General features: G+C 43.4%; 1 protein-coding gene across 1 annotated transcript in view; it reads left to right on the top strand.

Annotated features, from left to right (window-relative positions):
* The first annotated feature begins 577 nt into the window (after positions 1-577).
* The window catches only part of LOC147436691 (vesicle-associated membrane protein 721-like), a 45,053-nt gene continuing 26,644 nt past the window's right edge, over positions 578-18,986 (top strand). The window contains exon 1 of the mRNA XM_086489509.1: positions 578-847. Within this exon, the coding sequence (XP_086345635.1) occupies positions 658-847 (190 nt within the window). The 5' untranslated portion in view covers positions 578-657. The remainder of the gene's footprint in view (positions 848-18,986) is intronic.

Raw genomic sequence — 18,986 nt, 5'->3', positions numbered from 1 at the left:
CCTCGAAGACAAGACGTCGCTGAACGAACACAGTGCTTTGCACATATGTAGACCTCACGATCAGTGTTGAGGTTTCTAGCATTGACCTGACAAAGTTGCACAACTTGAAAAGCTACGAGAAGATCGTTTGCAGCTGCAAAAGGTTGCAAGATTAGAAATGTAGGCCACGGCAGGGGCTTCAACTAACCCGCCAGGTTGAACGGGGAGGTCCATGGCTGACCGCAATTGGGGCGTTCCACTACGATCAGTTCCACTACGATCACTGGGTGGCAAGAAGGCGATGATACATCCAAGAAATTGGCGGGCCTTGTCTAATTGGAGGCACGACCGAGGGTGCCCAAGTTGCACAACCATTCTCACCCTACCTATAAACCAACATTCTAGAATTGGGTACGTGATCTGACGACTTTTAAGTTTGTAGTTTTTGAACGTTGAAAAATGCCCGGCCCTTCGGCCGCCTCTTTAGAAATTGTGTGCTCACGTTTGTGCCCATCAATTTAGTATTCTGCTTCGGCCAGCTGGCTTCGTTTCGGTACTAGGACGCTGGTTGTGTAGTTCCTTAACCTCGACGCACCCCCCCCCCCCCCCCCCCGGCCCAACCCCTTCGCCCGGCACCTTCTGTCTCTGTCTCTCTCTGTGCGTTTTCTCGAAGGGAGGATGGGGCAGCAATCGTTGATCTACAGCTTTGTTGCGCGGGGGACCGTGGTTGTGGCTGAATACTCTCAGTTCACGGGAAATTTCAGCACCATCGCCGTCCAGTGCCTGCAGAAGCTTCCCACCAACAATACCAAATTCACTTACACCTGCGACCAGCACACCTTCAATTATCTTGTTGATGAGGGATTCAGTAAGTGTTTCCCTTCTTTTGCGATGTTCTTGAGATTTAGTGTTCCGGGATTTGTCTTTTTTCTGCATAGGTCTCTGGGTTGTTGATCTGCGTTAAGGATACATTTATTTCAGTTGCACAGGTACGACCAAGTTGAGCTGTGCACCTGGTGCAAGCTACTGCATATTGCAAAAGTATACTTGATTCTATGCATAGCCTTTGCGTTTCTAGTGCCAACAGACTTTCAAATAATGCCAGGCTTTGAATGAGGAGGTCAAGCTTAGACTTTTTCTTCACGCTTCCAGTGAGGCAATCAAGCACAGCTTTAGACCAGACAGATTTTCAATGAAATTGATGTGATTGTTTAAAGACAAATTTTACACTGCACACATCCTCTTGCATGGTGCTCTTTTGATGATATTCTATTCATAGATACTAAGTGAAGCACACTCATTTCCAACTGGTCAATTATAAAATTGAAGAAATTTTCGTAACAGAATTTATCATACCTAGTCAGATACATGGGCTGTAGTAGTAGAAGTTTTGCTGATGAAGACCGTAGAAGTACAGAAAAGAAGATGCAGATAGTTTGATGCCTCTATGAGAAGGTGTGAATATACTGGTTATGATCAGGTCTTAGTTGATGCTTTTACAGCAATGTTCTCCCTTTCTGCTGGTGGTGTGACCGGTGCTGAAAGTTCTTCGTAAAATTTTACCTCACCTTTGTCTGCCAGGTGTGGAATCCCACACCATTGAACTTATAGAATTGGTTTTGCTTCATAATGTGTGAGGGGGAAGACTTATCTTTGGGCAGCATAAAATTCCTTTTACAACTACAAAATGAGTAGGTCATGACCATTGTGGACAATGATAAGGACATACATAATAATGTACGCACTTTGAGGGATAATGAAAGTGAGTCAAGTCCTTTTTTTAGTTTTGTTTTCAATGTTGTACCTACACAACGATTATTCTACCGTTCACTTCATCTATTCACAAATAGAAGGATTAGCGTGCTCCCTGGGGCCATTGTTAATGGGCATAATTGACTAAATAATAGGATGATTAGTGGGGATGCTTTATGCTTGAACTCATTGTCACGTCGCTCAAATCAATACTGGCTAAACAAGATAAAAATCATTAAAAAATGTCAGAAATGTTTACTAAAAAATGAGGACCTAATCGTTGGGTAGATTTACACAGGTGAGATTTTGTTGTGTGCTTTAGATTTTTTCTAGAAGGTTTTGTGATGTTAAGGAGAGGGCTTGGCCCAAAGCATAGATAGAAAATGGTGGCACTAAGTGCCCACTTGTCTGGTGGGGAAGTTTTTGGTTAATCAAGAAAAGTCAGGTTGTTGAGTTGTTAATTGAGCTAAAGAGCATGAGCGAGGGTGCCCTAGGTTTGTGAACTATTATAATGTCGACGTCTTGGATTGGAAAAGCTTGTCTAGCATGTTGTTGACGGCTTGATTGGAAAAGTGAGAATGCCCTAGGTTTGGGAAAAGTTATATTGTTGACGGTGGTACTACCAAAGTCGGTATTTACTATGAAGGCTTTAGAAGTAGGAGTTTTGGAAGCCTAAATTGACCATTGATATACGGTTGATTTTCCAAGTAATCGGCATTATTTTAGAACATGCACTAGCACATTTCCTAGTCCACTTTGGATTCTGGATAACGTTCGTCATGTTGCACTCGTAGTGCATGCGGGGAGAGTGTGAGAGAGGGGAGTGACACATGGAGATAGCGGGGCAGGTCTTCACATCTGTTATGAGTATAACTAGGCTTCATTGTGTGCTTCTTACTCGTTAGTGTAGAGACTAGAATAATAGAATGGTTAGTGAGGTAAATAATGATAATGTCCGGCTGCACAGTGGCCCTTTAGCCATTAATCTCCCATTAAAGGCCAATGTGCCTTTAAGCAAGCTATGGACATATAAACAAATGCACATAAACACTCGTGAGTATGCAAACTTCTGGGAGGGTAGACCTTTAGATCAACAAGATTATCATCTCTATGATCTTGACAAGGCCGATGTGACTTTAAGCAAGCTATGGACATATGTACAAGGTATGTATAGTCTAAATCTTTACCGAACGCATAGAAGCACTCGAGAGTACGCAAACTTTTCGGAGAGTAGACCTTTGGTTAGTAGATGAGCAGGATTATCATCTCTGCATATCTTGACAAGCTCATGCTCTTTCCTCGAGCACCTCATGAACGAAGTGATACCTCACATGAATGTGCTTTGTCTTCAAATGAAACGCTGTATTTCGTGTTAGTTGGATAGCACTCTGACTATCCCAATGCAAAACTCGAACTTTTGGATTGATGCCTAAGTCTCCTATGAGACGAGTAAGCAATGATATTCCTTTTTGGCATTTGATGCCAGAACTTACTCTTCTTTCGTGGCAGATATAATCTTGCAAACAAGTTCGTCATGAAACCATACCATGTCACAAGACGGGCGCCACGTGCCAATAGAAAAGAAAAGACTGAACAGACTTTTAGCACTTCAATAACAATTGAACCTAGTACAAGCCGGTACTCCAGACTCTGCACCTTTTCCAGGAAGCATGCCAAAGAATGAGCCCTAGCCTCATATTTAAAGGCCCTTGGCCTAAAAAGCAATTACAGCGAAAAGCCTTCAAACTCAAAAGCATCTGGTCCAAAAGCAAAGCCAAAAAGCTGCCAGCGTAAATCACGGAAATCTGTATAGCCTGCGGCGTACATTAGAGAATCAACCGTAGGTGCATAAGGATTTCCATTCTAGCCCTTTTCTTATTAGATTTGGGACAATTCTCTTGGCTCTGTTTCACATTCTGTAAGGTGCAGCGGAATGAATGTTTGAACTTTGCTCAAGATGAGTGCTCCGAACTGTGCTCAAGGTTCCTTTTGTTCTTATGGAAGGGAGAGCCTTCCGTTCTTAATGAGAGAGTGCAATGATTACAAACAAAGTGAATGGACACTGTGCGTGCAAGTGTATGAGACTGAGAGATAGAGAGAGAAGAGAATACGACACTAGAGATGTAAAACCCTCCTCCGAAGGCCCCACTCGTCGGCGAGAGTGGTCTACTATTGATTGCACAAACTGGTACAAAGTGGATGCATGTGACTGATGCAAGTCTAGGCTAGATCGATGACGATGACGGAGATGGCGAGACCGATCTAAGGGCTGAAATCTGCTGCTCCTTATCTGCTGGTCCAAAAACGCTAATGGGCTGAAATCTGCTGCGGCTGAAAACTGATGTTCTTTAGGGCTGAAATTGAGGGTCTTTTAGGGCTGAACCTGCAAGTCTTCATTGCTGAAATTGCAGGTCTTCATTGCTGAAAATCGCCAAGGCTGAAATCTGTCCAAAAACGCTACTGTAGCAAAAACGCTAATGGCTGAAAGTTGATGGTGCTTGTTTTGCTGGAAACACTATGCAAATGGTTGCGACTTGGGGACAACGCCAGGCTGAGGTGGTATGGCGATGAGGATCTTGCATGGAAACGCTAGGGGATCTGAGTGGCTATGGCAATGGGTGCTTGATGCAAAAACGCCAAGGCTGTGGGGGGTCTCGCTTGAGAAGTTGCCTGTTGAGCCAAGCTCCTGTTGCCTCTTCTGCCATTTAGTGCTAGCTTTTGTTTGCTTATATACAAACTTACTCAATTTGTCCTACCTACTTTCCAACAAAAGTCACTTAAAAATAATAAGTGAAAAATGTCAAAAATAGGGAAAATAGGCTAAATGCACTGGAAAATTCCCCTGAAGGATTCTGGCGGATTCTGATAGGAATGCTTATGATCATGCTGTGTGCAACTAGAGGATATGCATCTACACTAAGTGTCTGGGCATGCACGGCCTGTGAACAGACTCACAAAAGTGCCAGATCACTTTCTATTCTAGACTGACTGAACCCTGGTCATGTTGTAGCTTGTCCACGGACACATAGGGTTGGATGTGTCATGTGACATCCCCTCCTTTTCAAAGTGAGGTACTGGTACCAAACTGTATGGCGTCGAGGGAGATCGCCAATAGCATCTGGAATCTTGGAAGGGACTCTTCGCCGGCCCACTCTGATGTGTGGGTCGTGCGGTACTTCAACTTCATAAAGGTCTGCAATGCTTCTTCTTTGGGCCGCGCCGAAAGCGACACAAAGTCTTCTGAGGTTCCTTCGATGCTTCAACTTCGTCTAGAGGCCTGCTTCTTCCTTCTTCAAGAATCTCCATGGTTGAAAATTCCTGAAACCACTTCCAACACAATAACATGAACATACCTATTCCATGTAAGGTGACTGGAAAAAATCTTGTCTTCTCTAAAGACTGTGTATGCAATGTAGATGAACATAGAGACGGAGTGACAAACCGTTCATCAAACACATGCAACCAATGAGATCGAATCTTTTCTTTTTGATCTAAATCAATCAACTGTGGCAATTCACAACGGAAATGCCCATGCTTGGTGCTCATACTCATGTGCTCGTTCTACGAATGTGTCATGCCAAGGAAGAGACATGGAATGTGACTTCCTTGAATGCATACTTTTCAGCTTTTCATGAACAATCCGCATACATTCGTGCTCATTCATGAGTGAAACGTGCTCAACATACAATATGTCACGCTTAGGAAAAGGGATCACATAAAGACGCTGACTAAAATACAAGAAACGATCACGAATGAAATACTCGAAACAATGCGTGTGTATCAATCATGTGAACTCATAATACTTCCTGTGAGGGTTCTTTGGACCTAGGCTTGAGAGCCAAGATCGGTTCGTCCTGAGGGGGTTCTTTGGACCTAGGCTCGAGACCAAGATCGGGTCTTCGTGACTGATTGTCTCTACAATGAGGTTAGCTTCACTAGAGAAAGTATCAACTAACACATCATCCTTGTGAACAATCACATCATCTTCATGCCTATCATCATGCTTGTGAGAAATTACATCTTGATCATGCAAATCATCATGCTTGTCATTGTCATCCAAATCATCATGCTTATCATTATCATTTAATTCATCATGCTTCTGCAAATCTTGTGTGTCATGCTTTGGAGAAGAAGAGACCGAGAGAGTCTCCTTCTCCTGAATCTGTTCAATCTTGTCCTGCACATTAGCAATGAGAGAGGGAGAATGAACAACTTCCTCTCCACGAATGACAATGGGAGAGTCATTTTTGGCATTGAGAGTGAAAGTGTTAGCCTCCCAATCAATGAGAGGGTTATGCTCACGAAACCATCGAATGCCCAAAATCATCACATCCTGAGAGAGGAGAGACTAAAATTTTTCTAGGGAAAGCAGGTTGTTGAGTTGTAAACAACACACCAAGACACTCTTGCGTGATGAGAGAGTCCATACCGGGAACAAAGCTAGAGACCTCGAGAGGAGATTTTTGACTAACCTCTAGGCGGACTCTCTCAACAAGAGAGAGACTGATCACATCATGCATACTACCTGGGTCAAACAATATGACAAAATGTGCCGTGTCATATGACTATAACATTTAATGAGAATCATCAATGGGAGGGTCAGGTGAAAAACTTGGGGCACACTCTTGTTATCATTAATTGCGTTGACAGAGGAAGTGGGTTCTGTGGATTCTTTAGATTCATTAGAGTCAAGCTTAGGACATGTTCTTTTTATGTGACCCTTAATGTGACAATGAAAACAACGACCTTCCTTAAAATAAGTGCTTTGCTCTTCCGACGTGATGTATCCTCCTAAAATACCTTGTGCTACCTTTTCATTTGGAGTGAGCTTAGGTTTAGCAATTGTGTTAGCCTTACCCTTAGGTTCATTTTGAGAGTTCTTTTCTGAGAGACTGTAGGAAGATTGGTTAGAAGAGTTACCGTTGTCAGGAGTTTTTTGGAGCAAGGGATTGCGTATATGTACATACACATGCATGGTGCATCGAATAAAGGATTGCCCATTTTCCAGAGCCAGGTGGTTACGTGGGGCCCACATGTGTACAGGTAGGACAACGTGTACATAGTGCATCGATTTTCATCGTTACCAGTACCAGTGTGTTTTTTCTACAATAATGAGGAGTTGGTAGCGCGTAAAATGTCTCGAGGAAGCTATCCGCGGGCCGACGACATGAGGTAAGCAGGTGCGTCAGATGGCATCTAGTGGCGTCAGGAGGGCGAATGGGGTCAATATTTGCACGCGGATGAGTACGGACACAACGTGGGTTTTTCTTGTGATACTTATGCACAAAGTTCATCATGAGAAACACTTTTTGGGGCCACTCCACGTGGTGGCGGGATGCATTATTGAAAAGAAATGAGTGCCAGGTGTGCGGATGATGCAAAAAGGTGACAACTATGCACTGCGAGGTCAGTTTTTGGCCTGTTCGGGGTCCATTTGAGGTCATCTTAAAGGCCAAGGGTGCCCAACTAATAAAGCTAAGTGTGGGAAGTGAAAAAACAGAGAGAAGACCATATAAAACGTGGAGAAGAGAGGAGGAACAGCTGCAGGTGTGTTTTTGGGATTTTTGGAGCCTGTTTTGGTCATAAACTGCTTATCCGAGGTCAGATTTGAGCACTTTGACATTGTAGACTGGGGTTTTGGGACGTTCCGAACGCGATGGCGCTGTCCATTTTGCCAAATTCCTCACTCTTTTTCTGCTGTTTTTGCTGTGTAAGTTTCTCCTATGAGCGAAGCTTCTGCTCCAGTTTGTGATTGTATCTGGTATATTTTACCCATTTTGTGTGAGCTATTTGCCCATTGGTGTTGGCCCAAGCTCATTTCTATCTAAACATCAGAAGTTCTCCTCTTTTGAGCTGAGTTTTTTGGGTGTGTGTGTGTGTGTCTCTGTGTGGAGTGGGCAAGTGGGTATTCTCTCTCCCCCCATTCCATAGGTGTGTTCCCTGTCTCGGCCAGGCGTGTTGTGTAAGCCGAGTGGTGCCCCATAGTGTGTGTGTATCTTCCCAAGAGTGTGTGTCGGGTCGTTATAGAGGCGTTCTGTGTGTTTCCATTCGGCTCACACCGTTCTTACCATTCTTACCGTTCTTACCGTTCTGAGGGTTTTGAGAAGTCTGCGAGGTACTTGTGGAAGTCTCTTCTCCTTAGGCTTTCCCTTGTTGTGCTTCATCTCCTGTGCGAGAGCAATCGCTACCTCCTTGTTGAGATCGATTTAACAAAGAAATTGCCGAAAAACAGGTCCCAAAACAGGTGTTTTCAGCAAATTTTAGATTTACGCAAGTCTTTGCAAGTGTATTTTCGATGCGTCTACATTGGGGAAAGTGCAAATTGATGCAATCTACGCACATTTGACAAGTTTTGGCCATGTATGACCATTTGTGGCTCAATTTTGTGCAATTTGATGCTACAAATTGGGGCTTTTGCTCATACATGCTTCTAAAGGCTGTGCATTAGCCTTATGTATGTTCTGTGAGGATAAAAACAACTAAAATTGTTGTTTTTGAGCACAAATTCACTCGCTGAAATTTTCTGCGCATAAATTTTAGAAATTGTTTTTTGTGCCTAAATCGATCCATTTTGCCCCAAATTGCTCATGTGACCATTTGGAGCTATAGTGCACACTTCTGTGAGGTTATACTTCAGTTTTTGTGCATTTTGCCCAAAAATTCAGCATATTAGCCCTCTTATTCGTGCAACTATGACCTCATCTTCTTCGGATGTGAAGAATCTCTTCGAGATTAGGAGGTTCGATGGAACAGGTTTCGACCTTTGGAAAGACAGGATCCAGGGAATCCTATTTCTTAAGGATTGTGAAGGGGCACTTTAACAAGTAAAGCCACAGAATATAACGGATGAAGCATGGGTTAGCCTGAACAGGAAGGCAGTTACATACATTAAAATGGCCATGACCGATGAGACAGTCATTGATTTGAAAAGTCTCACAAGTGCTTTTGATGTGTGGGAGAAGTTAAAGGGGATGTATGAGAATACAACGCCTGTCAACCAAGTGCATTTGATGCGAAAACTTGTTGGCATGCAACTAGATGAGTCCAAGAGCGCTGCAGAGCACTTGTCGTTGTTCGCAGGGACTTTGTCGCAGTTACAGGATTCAGGTTTGCCTCTTTTTGATGATAAGCTGAAAGCTATCTTCTTGCTTATGACCTTACCTGATTCATGGGAAACATTGGTGGTTTCATTGTCGAATAACTCCAATTTGACCTTTGATGGTGTTAGGGGTTCTATCTTGAATAAGGAAATCAGGAGGAAAGCAAGTGGAGAGGGAGGCAACTGTGCCAACATGGTTAGAGGCAGGACAGAGAAGAAGAATGTCTATGCACAAAGGAGTAAGAGTAAGAGTAAGGAAAGGGGAAATGCGAGCAAAGGCAAGGTTGATGTGTCACCAGGAGGTGTATTTTTCCTGTTGCCTTTCGTAAATAAGTACTAGATATTTTTATTTGTTTTATTTTTACTTGTTTTCCTCGGAACCCTTGAAAAGGTGCAAGTGGACATTGCATGGCCAGGGTGAAACGGCTGCAGCCAAATGGGTTTCTCACATCGGGGATCTAGGTCGGTCAGACAAGGACTACCCGGGCCAGTTAGCACTGAATTCTGATGAGTATGGAAGCTCGTGTGCGCCAAACTGGAATTTGGGCCACTCGTCAAGTCACTGCAACTTTATAAGTTGAAAGGGGCGAGTAAATTAACCCACATTGTAGATGTTGGTCAAATGGTAGAATTCAATGATGGTCAGGAGACCGATAGGGACGCCATGGAAGCATCTCCTAAAATTTAGGGAACTGCTATTTTTGACGGGAAAATGTGTTCGCGTCATTAGCTCTGGAATGACAAGGAGAACATTTTATTGCTCTGCTGCCAAGTCAACTGACGCACCAGTTGAGATATTTTTAGCAGGGAAAACCCAAACTCGGAAACTGGGCGACGTGTCAGCCTGTGAGCGATTCTACCACTCTGGGAGGCAAAAACGAGCTGCATATCAACAAAGGGGGTGCCATTTTCAGCCTCAGGTGGATTGTAGCAGGTACAGAAGCTATGGAATGCTTACCTTGCCCTCTATGCACAGTATGGTGACGGGAGTAATGCCCCGCACGCTACATACTGCTCTCTTTCTCCCCTACGTACAATATGTTATGCCCCACTAGTGGGCTTCTCATTTGACCTATGTACAGTTCTGGGGGTTTATGCGCGTTTGCCAAGGCAAGAGCCTTCTGAACAGGAACCGGATTAGCTAATTGCTAATCTCCCACAGGTACGCACAGCTCCATCACGTGAAAACTCGTCCAATTCACAAGGGAACTGTCCCATTGCGTGCGGGAGCCCTTGGGACACGCGTAGGCGTGTTCACTCCGCTAAAAACGATCCGAAACAGGGAATTACAGCCTGCTGTGTTTTTCTGCAGGTTTAGGGTTTCGCACCTAAACTGCAAGGGAACATAGGGGGAGCCTCGTGAGAGCCTTGGGATGTTTTGGGCTCCCGGCAGTGAAAAACAGAGAATTACAGCCCGCTGAATTTCTGTGACAGCTCACTAGAAAGCTTCCAGATATCGAGGGAATCCGTCCTAGACGGGTGTTTTTGACCTCCAGGGGTTTTTGCGTCGTTATGCTGTCGAAATCCGGTCGAAAACCTGCGTTTTCAGCCCTCGCCAGGTTTGGACAGCTTTGTGAAAGCTTGTGCTAAGTGGTCGGATCATCTACCTTAATTTGAATAAAGAAATACCGAAAGGGGCGCCAGTCTTTGGGGCCTACAGGGTGTCAGTCTCGTGTGCAGAGTGACATTCTAGTCGCTGGACGCAACTGTGTTCTCTTCCCTTCTTAGTGCTCTGTGTAAAGTTAACAGGTAATTGAAATAGTACCGCCCTCTACGTTGTACGGGCCGGTTATATGATGTGACTTGCTATTAGTGTGGCAAGAAAGGTCACAAGAAACCCGATTGCAGGTACTATAAAGCGAGTTAGAATGGAAAAAGAATGGCGGAGACAAAAAGAAAGAGAAGAAGGAAGTCAAGACAGATGCACATGATAGCTCAAAGGACAAAGAGAAGGCCAATGTGGCTTCTAGTGTTGTGATTGAGGAGCTGTCAGATGTAGAGGACATCTTGTGTGCCACTTTGTCAGATGATGATGCTTATGACCTTGATGCCTCTCTTAATGTTCATTAACAGGACATGCAGATCACCAAGAGTGATCTTATTGATGCTTTGTTGACAGTCAATGATGCATTATCCCAGACTTGGATTAGTGATTCCGGTGCTTCATTTCATGTGACTCCTATCAAGGAGTGTTTCTCTACTTTTGATGCAGGCAAGCATGGCCATGTATACCTTGGAAAGAATCGTGCATGTTCTATTGAGGGTATTGGCACTGTGCATCTCTCCATAGATGGCACAAATAAGCTTGTCTTGCATGATGTTAGATCTGTGCGGGGAATCAAGAAGAGTCTGCTTTCTGCTGGTCAGATGGATATGCATGGTTACAACATCTTGTTTGAGAGAGGATCATGGAAAATGATTAAAGGCTCGAGGCTGATTGTAAAGGGCACAAAGAAAGGAACACTTTATTGTATGCATGGAAAGGCCGTGTTGGGCAAGTTTATTGCATTGGTTGATATTAACTGTGACATGGAGTTGTGGCACAAGAGGCTTGGCCATATGAGCCAAAAGGGCTTCTCTAATTTGTATTTTGAACAAGCTTGATACTAAGGGCACAAAGCTTGACTTTTGTAATGAATGTCAATATGGTAAGCAAGTAACACGTTCTTATTACTCCGATGTCTCTCGTAAATCTTGTGTGCTTGATCTTGTACATTCTGATGTATGTAGCACCCCTACTAAGTCTATGGGAGGTGCATGCTATTTTGTCTTGTTTGTTGATGATCATTCTAGGAAAATTTGGGTTTATTTGCTTAAATCTAAGGATGAAGCCTTTGCTGTGTTTAAGAAATTTCATGCATTTGTTGTCACATGGCGGGCACCATGTGCCAATAGAAAAGAACAAACTCAACAAACTTTTAGCACTTCAATAACAACTGAACTGAAAGAGAGAGAAACGACACGCGACACGGAGTGGCGGAATTCCACCCCAGAGAGTATTGGCCCCAAACCTTGGCGCCCCTTTCGGTATTTCTTTATATTACTTCCGATTCACAAATTACAATAGCCGAGGAGCACCTGCTCTGCAATCTGCGCGCTAAAAAGTGCCAGAGAGGGCCCCCAAGGCTCATATTTAAAGGCCCAAAGCCTAAAAGCATCAAATATGAAAAGCTGACCCCAAAAAAGCACTTTCCGAAAATTTCGGGATTTCCCTAAAAATCCGCCGTGAATTCCGGGACGTCCGTACAGGTGCCACATCATCATATTTTGATGTGCAAAGTCTTTTGAGTGTGTTATGCCTTTATGTCACTTGGGGCCCCATCGGACGGGGTCCCCACAAGTTGGTAGTACTTTTTCTTCTGTTGCTTCTTCCTCTTAGGGTTTCTAGAATTAGGGTTTGCAGGTTTTAGGGTTAGGGTTTCCAGAATTAGGGTTTGCAGGTTTTAGGGTTAGGGTTTTCAAAATTAGGGTTTGCAGGTTTTAGGGTTAGGGTTTCCAGAATTAGGGTTTCAACAGTTAGGGTTTCTGGCAGAAATTAGGGTTAGGGTTTTTGCTCTCGGGCAGCCACATCATCTGTAAGTTGGCTCCATTCTTTAGGCTTTGACACGTCAGCAGTTTGTTACATCTCCCCTTCTTGAAAGAGAGTAATCGTCCGCGATTACAGCATATCTGCAAAACAACTCAAGTTAGCTCAAAAATTTCCGAGGGTCATTCCGAGGGACAATCAGTTTGCTCTTTTTATTAAGGAGTTAGCTTCTCCTTTCTGCTCTTTTGATCAAGGAGTTAGCTGCTCCTATCGGCTGTTTTGATCAAGGAGTTAGCTTCTCCTTTCTGCTCTTTTGATCAAGGAGTTAGCTTCTCCTTTTGGCTGTTTTGATCAAGGAGTTAGCTTCTCCTTTCTGCTCTTTTGATCAAGGAGTTAGCTTCTCCTTTTGTCCAGATCGGAACTCTTGATATTCCGGCGTAGTAAAATTAGCCATCACAGCCAGACCGTACTGATCTTCCACGGGTGTCTTGATGCACTAAAATTACATACCCAGGCAATCTAATCCAATTAGGAATATTCAGTAATTGGCACATCACAATGCAACACAAATGCTTACATATGCATGTTACAAGACACAACAAACAGCGCCGCTGAGCACTCCCCCGAGACAAATGGTCTGCGGTATGAAGCTACTCAACGACTACCTCGTCACTCCCCCCGCAAATAACCTAAAAAGGTGCGGGCCATGAGCTCAGAGGACTGTACAACCAAACGCTCCCCAGACCGCAGTCTGCATCGCTTGGAGGTTCAAGCATACAACCAAACGCTCCCCAGGCATCGGCCTGCGTCGTTCGGAGGTTTTCAAACATACAACGAAACGCTCCCTAGGCATCGGCTTGCGTCGTTCCGAGGTTCAAACAATACCAAAACAGTATTTCTCACTTCTCCACTTGGGAGTAAAATCACCAATCATTGAAACTAGTATCAAACCAGAGTCAAACAATTCAAATCGGCACCAAAACAGGTTCAAAACAGATACCATCCATTTCAAACAAATTCCAAACAGGATCACCAAACAAGATCAAACAAAACTCAAACTTAAAAAGCAATCTCGACATTAGTCGAGCTCGAAAAGTCGACCGACTTTCCATCTTGAAACCTGCACCAAAAATTAGGGTTAGGTTCCTTCCATGAGGTCGTAGCCGAGCACGGCATGGTCCATCAGCTCTTGGACAGACAGTGTTTCTTTGGTGGCGATGGTAGTCCCAAGAGATAGCAATCACACCAAACCTCCAAAGTCTTCTGCTCGTGAAGAGACATCTACTGAGAGATGTCCAGAAACTTCAAGTTATAATCTGCTAGGGTTTCTATGGCAAGCATTTCATGATACCCCACTCTGCCATAAGTTGCACTCCGAAGGAAGTTGTCAGAAACCATATAACTTCGGGCAAAAATTTTCTTGAAAGCTTACCAAGTACTTGGAGTATGTTGCTTGGTAGCTGTAGACATCAACATCTGCATAGCACTGCTTCTGAGAAAAACAGTGACTTGAAACAAATCTGGATCCTTCTCTTGCAAGGGATCTTAATTGGCTTATACCCTGTAAGACATGAGCGGTGAAGACCGGAGCGCGCCCGATGCGCGATGAAGTAAGGGTGGGAGTGGCTGATACCTCAAATATAATTCAATTCCAATAGCTCTGTCTGCTCTTTTGTAGGACTGGTATGCTTTCAGAAAAGCACACACATGATGCTCTGATATCACTGTCACAAGGCGGGCACCACGTGCCAATAGAAAAGAACAAACTGAACAAACTTTTAGCACTTCAATAACAACTGAACTGAAAGAGAGAGAAATGACACGCGGCACGGAGTGGCGGAATTCCACCCCAGAGAGTATTGGCCCCAAACCTTGGCGCCCCTTTCGGTATTTCTTTATATTACTGCCGATTCACAAAGTACAACAGCCGAGGAGCACCTGCTCTGCAATCTGCACGCTAAAAAGTGCCAGAGAGGGTCCCCATGGCTCATATTTAAAGGCCCAAAGCCTAAAAGCATCAAATATGAAAAGCCACTTTCCTAAAATTTCAGGATTTCCCTAAAAATCCGCTGCGAATTCCGGGACGTCCGTACAGGTGCCACATCATGATATTTTGATGTGCAAAGTCTTTTGAGTGTGTTATGCCTTTATGTCACTTGGGGTCCCATCGGACGGGATCCCCAGAAGTTGGTAGTACTTCTTCTTCTGTTGCTTCTTCTTCTTAGGGTTTCTAGAATTAGGGTTTGCAGGTTTTAGGGTTAGGGTTTCCAAAATTGGGGTTTGCAGGTTTTAGGGTTAGGGTTTGCAAGTTTTAGGGTTAGGGTTTCCAGAATTAGGGTTTCAACAGTTAGGGTCTTTGGCAAAAATTAGGGTTAGGGTTTTTGCTCTCGGGCAACCACATCATCTGTTAGTTGGCTCCATTCTTTAGGCTGACACGTCAGTAGTTTGTTACATTTGTGATCACCCAAACAGGTAGGAAGCTAAAATGCTTGCGTACGGACAATTAGGGGTAGTTCACAAGTGCTGAATTTAACAAATTTTGTGAAAATTTGGGCATTAATAGGGAGCTTACTGTGCCATACAACCCTATATAATAAAATAAGCCAAGCGTGCGAAACTTTCTAAGGAAATAGAGCGGAAAAATTAGGGAAGAGGGATAAATGTACAATTTGAGCGAAGAGATTGCATTCGACATGGCCAACGCGTTTCGACCATTATTGGTCTTATCAGGGCATAAAATACAATCTCTTACTGGGTTTATATAGGAAAGGGGGATGGGGGGTTGGCTTTGGAGTTAACCATGGGTAGGTAGAGCACGGATAAATGTGTAAGGACTTTAGTTATTGAGGGTTTCTTTCAAGAAACTGATATGATGGGTTTCTCAAATTCATAAATTGAAAGTGGAAGTTTGTAGTTTTCAGGGTAAAGATAGTGACTACTACAATCTTTAGAGAGTGAGGTACCATAAATTGAATGTTAGTTTGTAGTTTTTCAAGGTCAAGAGGGTGAGTGCTACCAAAAAAAATTATTGCAAAGGGAGGCTCTTTTAAAAATTGAAGGAAGAATTTTGGCTTCAAATATTGGGGCCATTGTAGGGGGAAGAAATCTAGGTCCATAGGTTAATGACTTAATAAAACCAAAATTTAACAAGATTGAAATTATGGGGGTTGGGGTGCTTGGAAACTATGCTTATAAAAAATCTAGGCATGATTTGGATCTCAGAGGCTCAGTGTAATTGGAAGGGGGTTATATCAAGGGTTGTTTTGGATTGATCTGCTTGTTAAAGGTTTGATGATGAAAATTATGGGGGTTGGGGTGCTTGAGAACTATGCTATAAAAAATTCTAGGCATGATTTGGACCTCAGAGGCTCAGTTTAATTGGAAGGAGGTTATATCAAGGGTTGTTTTGGATTGATCTGCGTGATAAAGGTTTGATGATGATAATTAATTGCAATAGGAAGTTTAAAAATTAAGGATAGAAAATCCAACAATAATGGGATCCTAAAGATGTGGAATCTTGCAAAAGATGTTGACTTTGGGATGGTTTCCATGTTACTAAATTGGCTCAGGTATGGCATGCCCTCATGTGAGAGGGAGAGAGAGAGAGAGACATTCAAATCATCACCAAGTTTTGCAAGGTTCTGAAGGAGCTCCGGGTATCTCGATCTTGACTTTGGTTATATGGAGGAAAATAAAGGGTTAAGTAAATGATGTAGAGCCAGATCTCAATGCATTGGGTTGAGTAGCTTTGTGACATGAGCAAGGGAAAAGGTTGGGTTTTGAGACGAGGTTCAACAAGAGGAATAGGTTCTACAACAATGTTGCAAAGGCAATTAGATGGAGTTCATTAATTTCTGATATGGGATAGGTTGGGGGTTTGGAAAAGAATCTTCAAAATAGATTGTGGCAACTAGGTTTTATGAATAGTATCAAACCTAGTGTTGACAAAAGGTAGTTGAAGAAGACTAAGTATGGGCCATCGACAAGATTTGGGCTACACATCATTACTCAAGCATTGAAGGAGACAAGTGATAGCGGAGTGTGGTCTCAAGGTTTAGCAACAACAGATGCATTGGGCTAGCAACAAGATTTGGGCTACACATCATTACTCAAGCATTGAAGGAGACACGTGATAACTTAATAAGAGAGGAGGGGCAGCAACAGATGCATGTGGTTGCTTCTGCAATCTTAGAGCTCTTCATAGTCCATTTAACCTTGGGACCAAACTGGCGCTAGGGTTGGGGTGTTGTACCTCATTGCAAAAAATCTTAAACAAGAACACATCCTGTGCGCATGCGAGGGGTGCCAAAGTAAGGGCATAGAGATGACTAATCTTGATGCTTCAGCGGTTCAAGCCATTTCTTAGGGAAACAAGAGAGATTGTAGTGGGTTGGGTTATGCGCCATGCAAATTTTCTCTAGAAAAGGTGAAGGTCATGTAGCCGTGTAGCCATGCCTCGTGTTCAAGCCATTTATGCTGTGAAACCCGGGAGATGATAGAGAGTGGGGCTATGTACCATGTAAATGTTCTTTATAAACAAAGACAAAGGTGAAAGCCACCATGCCTTATGTTTACCCAAGAGTTCGACATGTTCAATTGAGTTTTTAATTTGATAGGTGATCTAAGAATGAGGCAATGGAGCATGGGTGGGTGTAGAACCAAAGTAGTAGTGTCAAGGCTATGACAAAAACATTAGTGGAAATGGTTGCAAAACTGTCAGCCAAGATAATGGAATGGGGCAAAGAAAATTGGCACCAAAGGACTATGTATAGGGGCAAAGGCATGGTTGTGTGGAGAAGCCAAGGTATACTGATGAAATCTTCACAACATTTATTATTAAAATAACGGGCACTTACAAAGAGTGTTTTCCAGCGAAGTTGGGTGCGACAACTAGTAGAGAGAAGATAGAGTTGTCGGCACTGACATAAGGAAGGTGAAGGTGTTGAAGGTCTCATAAGTGGCACATGGTGTACAAGGTTTTGAGGAGACTATCTTCATGATTGCAAGGTCGCTCGGTGGTGGCTATGAGATGATGAGGCTTGTATTGGTTTGAAGGCTACATCCGATGAAGATTTGGGTTACCAAGGTCATGCCATTGAGCAACAGGTAAGCAGTACCAATGGTCAGAGATGTAATAGCGAGGGTCATTGATGCTAAAGAAGGTGTCAAGAGATGTTGTAGCATGGGTTGATGATGCTAAGGGAGCTATTAGGACTGGGATCAGGTATTAATTAGTTAAAAGATTGTCGATCATGGTATGGGTCACCAAGGAATTCACATCAGCTGAGAACGAATAGTATTGGCACATGACTAGTAGAATGTGGTGTCACGCTAGGGCAAGATATGCAAGCTTGGGGTAAAGCTTGGAAAGTGCAAGAGATAGGGCTTCCAACCTATCTTCCAAAGCTTGGCGGGGTACAAGATCAAGAGGAGCCACATTCGTTTGCAAGCGATCAAGAATTGTCTTGACCATTCAACATTCAAACCAAGCTACCAACATTTAGAACAATTAGAATAAGCTACCTCGGTTTTCTACATTTATAGCACCCATGCTTGTATTGCTAAACTGACAAACAAAACGTTTGTTGCTTGATGAGCCTTGGAAGTGGTTTACCAAGGGGCTATCCTCATAAACAATCAGTAGGTAGTTATTGGGTGTAATAACATGCCAGTTCTGTGATGATTACATCTGTAGTGGTAGTGCAAGGAGCACAAGGAGGGGAGCACTAGGAAAAGCAGATAAAATTATTGAAGGCCAGTAGGGGGCAACATCAAAAGGTGGGCAAGAGGATGGTATGCATTGGAGTGTGCCAACTGAGGGTGTTTACTTTGACAAAGGAAGGGGGGTACAGGTATTGGTTTTGTGTGGGGGCAGAACTACCGTGTCTTGCCTGGTTTGTCTCTTTTGTTAAGAGGGCAACGATGCTAGAATCATCCAGCCGAGTGTCTTCCATAGATAATGTATTACAATTACATTATCACATAGTCATGTCCCATGAATCTAATGGTTTAGAGTTGGATAATCAAGTCGCATCAATGGAGAGAACAACTTGCATTTCCATCTCATTAGGAAAAATATATTCCATATGTGTAACAACAAGGTACCAACAAGGAAGTATCTGTTGTAGATAGGTTGCGGTAGATATTGGGGACTCTAACAAGTCTGAACAATTGAGTATGACATATAGTGGAATAAAGGGAGCTCACCAGATGAGCTAGTTGTAAACCCTTCAACCTTAAAGATTGGGTATAGTAGGGTGAGTGGTTTTAAGGCCTTGAAGATAAGCCAATGATATTTGAGGAAGAGTAGCAGAAATTGTTCAGGCTTAGGAATTGAGACCAAGTTCAAGTAGAGAGCATGTACAAAGAATTTCAAGGGTAGTCGCTAGAGCAAAGGAGGAATTAGGTGGCCGAAACCTGTAGCATTCCCAAAGATCCAAGGGCAAGGAGGATCTGTCAATGTAGAAACTAGGATGGTGAGTGCCGCATGGAGCAGAGCTACAAGGCAAGAGAGCCAAGCTTGGGTAATATCAAGGAAACATGGGCACATTGCTGAAAGTAACAATGGAGGTTACTCCCAGAAACAAGGAGAGCATATCTGGAGGGCGTCATTGGAGAGCTTTGACAGAT

Source organism: Adiantum capillus-veneris, chromosome 18, assembly GCF_014529385.1.
Source record: "Adiantum capillus-veneris isolate H3 chromosome 18, ASM1452938v2, whole genome shotgun sequence".
Taxonomy (NCBI): Eukaryota; Viridiplantae; Streptophyta; class Polypodiopsida; order Polypodiales; family Pteridaceae; genus Adiantum; species Adiantum capillus-veneris.
Note: the sequence above shows the minus strand (reverse complement) of the source record. Positions and strands in the feature narration are given on the sequence as shown.